At 38.8% G+C, this 8,249-nt stretch overlaps 1 protein-coding gene across 1 annotated transcript in view; it reads right to left on the bottom strand.

The window, feature by feature from the left end:
• FAM71D (family with sequence similarity 71, member D) overlaps positions 1 to 8,249 on the bottom strand; it is a 40,637-nt gene that overhangs the window by 3,893 nt on the left and 28,495 nt on the right. Inside the window, exon 8 of the mRNA XM_011994240.1 lies at positions 1,214 to 1,240. Coding sequence (XP_011849630.1) covers positions 1,214 to 1,240 — 27 coding nt within the window. The remainder of the gene's footprint in view (positions 1 to 1,213; positions 1,241 to 8,249) is intronic.

Here is an 8,249-nt window from a genome sequence, read left to right as displayed (position 1 = left end):
AAAAAAAAAAAAAAAAAAAAAAAGCCCAATGGGAAGGTCCAAAGACGAGTCCCATTTGTGTAAAATCCTATCCTATAATAATTTGCTTTTTTTTGTGGGACTGACTCTTGTACGTGTGACTAAAACTGCCTTCAAGTATTCTTGCTTTTTGAAGTAGTATTTTTTTTTCTTCACTTATGCCAAGTTAAATGTTCCTTCCATAGTGTTCTTTTATGTGCATGACTGAAGCTGAGGCTTGGTCTGTCTCCCAGGTTTGAAAGTAACTTAGAGCTGTTTTAGCACTCAGCAAAGAGAGAGATTTGCCTATAAGACAAACTATAAGAGGTGCCTATAAGACAACCTCCACATTAAAAGTTCATTACAGGCTAAAGATTCTTAGAACATGGCAATATATAAAGAAAAAACATCACTCCCCACCGCCAAATAAAACCCAAACATTAAATAGGCCCAGAGTGGTGGCTCACTCATATAATCCCAGCACTTTGGGAGGCCCAGGCGGGCAGATCACTGGACATCAGGAGTTTGAGAACAGCCTGGCCAACATAGTGAAAAATACAAAATTTAGTCAGGCGTGGTGGCGAATGCCTGTAATCCCAGCTACTCAGGAGGCTGAGGCAGGAGAATCACTTGAACCCGAAAGGCAGAGTGGTTGCAGTGAGCAAAGATCACACCACTGCACTCCAGCCTGGGTGACAGAGCAAGACTACGTCTCACAAAAAAACAACAAACAAACAAAAACATTAAATAGTATCACCTGGGAAAGGCTAAAGATGTAGGAGGAAAAAAGAGGAGCTGGATAATTTTACATTTACCAAAAATTTAGTTGTGGACCATTCCCGTTACAGATCAGCAAGGATGACAGGTCCTATGATTGCTGTAGTTTGCATGCTGTCTGCAGAACTAGGCTTGGCGTGGTTTATGCCTGATGATTTAGATCCAGGGAACTGGGAAACTAAACCAGTGCAGAAAAAGAAAAGTGAAGTAGTAAAGTACCATAATGTTTTCCACTTGGAAGATAGCCTGAGGATCAGCTTTGAGAAAGAGTTTCTTCAGTGTAGGATTCTCAGAATGGAGCATCGTGAAGAAAGGAAAGGCATCAAAAAGTCTAGCTGAATTCCTTTGCTCTTAACCACCCTACTCTTGGAGGAACCAGAGATGACTACTGGATACCAGGGATCACAATAAAATATGTAGTGGCATTTGTTCCATACCTGAAGTGTTTGATTCAGTTCTCAAGCTCCTGTAAAAATAAATAGCACATTTCAAAAATTTGCCAGCATAACCACAAATATTTAGACAAGATTTACTAGATATAAAATAACCAGTCATTCTGTAAATGCTTTGTGGGTGGTAATGAAACATGTTTAGCAAGCCTAGGCCATTGCTGATTATAGAACATATGAGACTAAAATTACCTAAATTTCTGTAACATATGGGCTATTCAATCTGTAAAAGCCGTAAAAATTTATTGTACGTAATAATATGTAGTCTATTCTTATTATGTCTATTCCAGTCACTCCATAGGCTGCTGGCATCCCCAACACTGCTGCCTCCTTGTCCTTCCCTTAACAGGCTGAGAGAAGTTAGCTGCTGCTGCTGAGCCGTGTAAATAAGGTCAATTATGTTGGGAATATAGGGTTTCAAAGAGACCTGGGGATAAATTCTGAAATGGATGGTTAGGAGAAATCACCAACTAATGGTAACTTCTTTACCACCAAGTCTGTGGCCTTACTAGGGGTGGCCACGCTTGGGAATCTTGCAGGCAAATAATGTACCTTATTTACATTTAATAACATTTCTTATGGTTTGTTGGATAAAAGAGGAGGCTAGCAGTTTTTTAGAAGATTTCACTTTAAGAAATGTCTTTGGATAAAGAAGCTTATTTTCTGTGCTCCTAATTTTTAAAATTGATAATAATTAAAATACTTATTTCCTTAACCTCATTGGCATACTAAAACATAAACTTAAGTCACATAATTTTCACCAAATTCTTATTTCTTGATACATTTTCAATAAATATTTTGGAAATATTGAATAAAACAAATAGTTTAGGAAGAAAAATTGTCTTAGCTATTATCCTATAAAATAAACATGCAAAGACATAATTGTGATCCATTTTAAGGGGTCTGGCAAATACACCCAGTTCAAGTTCTACAATGGATCTTTCAGAAAGTAAATGTTAAAACAGTAATTTTCTATACCGTTCGCAAATAAATATTCATATAGTCTTTATCAAATAGATCTGGTGACTTAAATGAAGGTTAAGCTTAATGATAAAAATTTTCAAGAGACTGAGAAATATCAAGTAAATGTACTTTGAAGAATAGATGCAAATTAAAATAAAGCCTGCCACTATCCTCTTTAAAACAAAGGAAAGAGCCATGGTAGGACTACTGTCAAGATATGAGAAAAAATATAAATACTTTATAAAGTAAATTCTTCATTTCTAAAGGACCTAAAGTGACAGTATAGATAAGTTTAAGTCTCCAACATTTTTCACTCATCTAGATTTAAGATGCTCAATTTAAATTTTAAAGACTAGTAAATATGAGGGCAGAATATTCAATAAGATCATTGTTTACTTTTTTTTTTTCCCCTGAGACGAGGTCTCCCTCTGTTAGCGAGGCTAGAGTGCAGTGGCTCTACCATGGCTCTTTGCAGCCTTGACCTCCCAGCTCAAGCAATCCCCTTGCCTCAGCCTCCTGAGTAACTGGGACCTCAGGTGTTCACTACCATGCCCAGAAAATTTTTTCTTTTTTGTAGGGATAGGGTCTTGCCATATTGCCCGGGGTTGTCTTGAGCTCCTGAGCCCAAGCGATCCTCCTGCCTGGGCCTCTCAAAGTATTGGGATTTACAGGCATGAGCTGTTGCACCCAGCTTAATTTTTTATCAGTGTTCCAAAGTACACAGTTATAAAGTGTCACTGAAATCTGTGGTTTTGGAAAAGAAAAATAATATATATAACTTATTTTTCAACCTCACTAGCATGATTAAATCTTACTAATGTCTCTGCAATACAGCAGTAGTGAATTCCATTCTGTTCTTAAAATATTACATCTTTCATTCATAATTAACATTCTCAAATTAGACTCTAGCTAGTAATTATGTTCCTGATGCAAATAGGCAATAAAAAAGAAATCCATGCTTTATTAAATTGGGCTTAAGAGGATTACTTGTAACCAAAATTTGTTTTGTTTTGTTTTTCTTCATCTATTTATTTCTTTCCAGTAGAGTCAGCTGATAAATGGCGTAGGGAGCTGAGAAGGGGGGGGTGAGACCTTGACTAATTTGAGATTTGTTAATTCTCAAGATCTTTTATATCTTTAAAATTCCGTGATTTTTGCTATTTAGGGATTCATTTTTTCATCATTTCTAATAGTGATCATAACAGTGAGACTAATGAAACAGTACCTGCTGAGCCTTTTTCATCCTAACAATTAAAGTTATTCTTATAATTTTTAATATTTTAAAAAGCAATTAAGGGGTAGCATAGAAAAATTCTCAGAGAGTGAATGTCAGCAAGATTGCTGACTAGAGACCCCTGGCATTCATCCTTCCCCCACAAGAAAGGACCAGAGCAATGAATAAACTGCTAAGATGTGACTGCAGTGTCAAAGGAAGGTCACTGGAGGACAGCTGGGGAACAGAGACATGTCTGTGGTGATGGAAAGTCCAGGAGGACAGTGTGAAGGCACCTATATCACCCATGTGGCCTAGATCTGCCCAGAGTCAGGGGAGACTTCCCATTGCAGGGAAAAGGTAAGTAGAAGAGCCCCACCAGCCCCCATTGCTACCAAAAACACCTACAGTCCTTACAACAGGAGAATCCCACAGTCCTCACAAGCCCTGAGCCTAGTTTTGGGAGTTGCTAGAAATTCACACAGCTACATTGCCCCAGGTTAAGAGCACAAGGTATGCACTTCCTACTCCCCAATCACCACCTGTGAGCCAAGCTGCTGCTTGAGATCAGAGCCACCTCTGGAGAGTAACCTGCTCTGTGGGGCCACTAGCCACTGCATCTCTCCAGCCCTAAGGCTCCAACTCCATTCTACGAAGCCCACAGTGGCGGCTGAACACCACAACACCACCTGTGCAGAACCTGGGCCAGGATCTGCTGTGGCTTTGGTCTCACATAGCAGGGAAACCAACCCTCACTGCTGCACTTCTAGCCAGAGGGAAAGTATGACAGTCTTATCCATGGAAAACCCACCCTTGAGCCAGCCAAACTGCTGCATACATACCCTCAAGTGAGAGAGACCCCTGAACCTCTAAACAACTGATATACCCCTGGGCAAGCAGAACGGCTGTGTGCCTGTGCTTAGGACATGAAGAAACAATTCCACAGTGCCTCCATCCCCTACAGATATGTTCCTGGCCTGCCCAATGACCCTGCACCCAAAATCAGGGCCCGAGACACAGTCCTGCAGGTTGCTTCTGACAGGCATGCCCTCAGGCCAGCCAAACAGGCAAGAACCCCTATCCTGGACCAGAGAAACAGCCCCATAAGTCCCCCAGGTGGACATGCCCCAGGCTGCCAAGCAGCCCTGTATCCACATATCAGGCCTCAGAAACAGCCCACAGGCTGTCCCCAGTGGGCATATCCCTGAGTCAGCCAAGCAGACTTGCACTAGTGTTCCAGATTTGAGAAATGGCTCTGTGGGCCACCCCCCGTAAACATGCCCACAGATCACCCGCACCCAAGCAGCTGTGCACCCACATCCCTGGTGCATAACTCTGAGAAACACCAGGCCTAAGAAACATTTCTGTAGGCTGCTACTCACAGACAACAACTGTGTGATCATGCTCCCGGCTGCATTAACAGCCCATGGCCCCAAACCCAGCAAGCCAGACCCCAGGTTGGCCAACCCACTGTGTGTATGTGCCTGTCTGTCCCTGATCTGAGAAACAGCCTGGTGAGCCCAACCCTGGCAAAACTGCACCACTGATGCCACAAACTCTCTAAGCCCAGGCCACTGAGAAACTTGCAAATGCTGAAGAAACTACATGGAGACTGCACTATTGCATCCACTTAGAACCAAAGCCAACGCAACCCACTGAACTGACATCCCAAGACCCATTCATACAAATAAGTCTTTCCCTGTGACACTACTCCATAAAATAGGAAGAGGCATTTTTTCCATTAGATGCATAGAACTCAACATAGGACCACAGGACACATGACACTTCCAAAAGAAAACAATAATTCTCCAGTAACAAACATCAATAATAAGAAAATATATAAAATGTCAGAAAAAGAATTTAAAATAATAATCTTAAGAAAATTCTTAAGATCAAAATCTTTTCCAGATAAACCAAAACTAAGGAAATTCATCACTAGATTGGCCTTACAAAAAATGCTCAAGGGACTTATATATAGAAATGAAAAGACGATAGCCACCATCATGCAAACATGCAAAACTATAAAACTCCCTGGTAGCGCTGATACACAAAGGAGAAAGAGAAAGCAAAAAAATCTTATCACTACAGAAAATCACTCAACTGCAAAAATAAACAATAAGAGAAGAAGTAAGGAGCAAATGATATACAAAACAACCAGAAAACATGTAACAAATTGACAGGAGTAAGTCTTCACCTATCACTAATAACCTTAAATGTAAATAGATTAAATTCCCTACTTAAAAGATATGGACTGGCTGAATGGATTTTTCTTTTAAATGACCCAACTATATGCTGCCTACATGAAACTTCCTTCACCTGTAAAGATACATACAGACTGAAGGTGAAGAAATGAAACAAGATATTCAATGCAAATGGAAACCAAAGTCAGGCAAGATTAGCCATATTTATATCAGATAAAACAGACTTTAAGTCAGAAACTGTAAAAAAAAGATGAAGAAAGTCATTTTATAGTTATAAAGGGATCAATTTAACATGAGGACATAACAATTGTAAATACACATGTACACTGGAGCACCCAGATTTATAAAGCAACATTAGATCTAAAGGCAAATATAGATTCCAATACAATAACAGCTGGGGACTTCAACACCCACTCTTAGCCTAGGACAAATCATCTAGACAGAAAATCATCAAAGAAACATGGAATTTAAACTAGATCACAGACCAAATGACTTAACAGACATTTATAGAACATTTCATCCAACAGCTGCACAGTACACATTCTTGTCATCAGCATATGGAATGTTCTCCAGGATTGACTGACTGTATGTTAGGACGCAAAACAAATCTCAAAAAGTTTATCCAAAAATTTTTAAAAATTTAAATCTTATCAAGTATTTTGTCTGATCACAATGGAATAAAACTAGAAATCAATAACAATAGGAACATTCAAAAGTATACAATACATAAAAATTAAACAACATGCTCCTAAATGAAAGGAAGAAATGAAATATGCTATCTAAAAATTTACTGACACAAATGGAAATAGAAACACAATACACCAAAACTTACAGGGGCACAGCAAAAGCAGTATTAAGAGTCAAGTTTATAGTAATAAATACCTACATCAAAAAACTAGGAAGATGTCAAATAAATAACCTAATGATGTACCTTGAGGAACTAGAAAAGCATGAATAATCCAAACTCAAAATTAGTAGATGGAAAGAACTAATAAAAGTCAGAGGAGAAATAAATGAAATGGAGACTGAAAAAAACCCCCAAAATATTAACAAAACATGATTAACTCATTCTATGAGGCCAGCATTGCCCTGATACCAAAACCAGACAAGGACATGACAAAAAAAGAAGACTACAGGTTAGTATCCCAGATGAATATAGATGACAAAATCCTCAACAAAATGAAACCCACAGAACTGTCCAACACAAGGAGTAAACATTAATGTAATGTAAACTATGGACTATAGTTAATAACAATGTATTAATATGTGTTCATTGACCGTAACAAATGTACCACATGTAAGACGTTAATAGAAGATACCATGGGGGATTGGTAGGAGGGCGCAGTGGGATGTGTGTGTGGAACTCTGTGCACTATTTGCTCAGTTATTTTGTAAATCTAAAACTGCACGCAAAAAATAAAGTTTATTATTTTTCATAATTTTTTTAAAAGGCATTAAAAGCGAATCTAATGGTTTAGAGCATTTGTTTTGGGCAAGGAAAGAAGTAGCTGAAATGATTCAGTTAACTTTGTGAGATTTTGATTTGTGGTATGTTTTTGAAGTATTAGACAAGGGTTGGGGGCACTGGATTTGAGACATAAGAATGAAACAAAACATAAGGAAGACATCAGAGTGACCAGACCTGATCAATGATTATTTAGGACAAATTGCTAAGTTGGATGGATTCATTTAATCTCATTTTTTTTAAAAGAAATCTTACGCTTTTCTAATAAAGTCATACTCATGTATTGTAGTGAAAGGTACGTTTTCCACTGAGCAGTACCTGCACATACCCTTCTGCATCTTATATTCCTGTATCCCTTTCCTATTTCTGACTAATGGTTTCTGTTTTTCTCTTCCTACTTTACTCTCACTCTCTCCTGTTGTTGTTGTTTTTTTAATCCTTGTACTTTCTCTTCTAACACATCAGACTTACAAGTTGCCCTTCTGTCATCGTTTACTGATGCTGAAATAGCTTAGTGGTTATCATAAAAAAAAAAAAAAAGATCAGTGTTCTGGGGAGAAATTTATTTCAGTGACTTCTGTGCCCTCAGTAAAAGTAGGAAAATGTCTGTGGGTGATAACAGCAATTCCCACATTGAACCATATTTTTTATCTTTTTGAGCTCCTGGTCCTGGAAGAAATCTCCCTGGAAGATTCCTGGTGAGCCTATAGTTCTTTCCACAGCTATAAAAGCAGAATCCTTAGTTTGACTGTAGGGCTTCGGGAGAAGCCATTGTGAGAGAGGGAATCCTTGCTTGATAGATACGACTGGTTTCTCCTAAGGAAATGGTTCTCAAACCTGAGTATGCGTTAGAATCACTTGGAAGTCTATTAAAACACAGAATTCTGTGCCCCATCCCCAAGCTTATGATTCAGTAAGAAGGGGTGAGGCCTAAGCATTTACTTCTTTAACCAGTTCCCAGGTGATGCTGCTGGTCCGGCGTCCTCATTTTGAGAACAACCAGTAAAGAAACCTTAGATAGTTAATGATGCTTTCCTTGAGCGTCAAAAGCCAACACTTTGAATGTCTTGGCACTTGTATATAGAGGCTCTGGGATTGTGAAAAATGCAGTGCTCAAGCAGCTAAAGCAAACTACTCTGATTTCAAGGTTTGTGGCTCTCCTAACGATCACCCATATTCCTTTG

Source organism: Mandrillus leucophaeus, unplaced genomic scaffold (genome assembly GCF_000951045.1).
Source record: "Mandrillus leucophaeus isolate KB7577 unplaced genomic scaffold, Mleu.le_1.0 Scaffold448, whole genome shotgun sequence".
NCBI lineage: Eukaryota > Metazoa > Chordata > Mammalia > Primates > Cercopithecidae > Mandrillus > Mandrillus leucophaeus.
The sequence above is the reverse complement of the archived record's forward strand: the minus strand, read 5'-3'. Positions and strand labels throughout refer to the sequence as shown.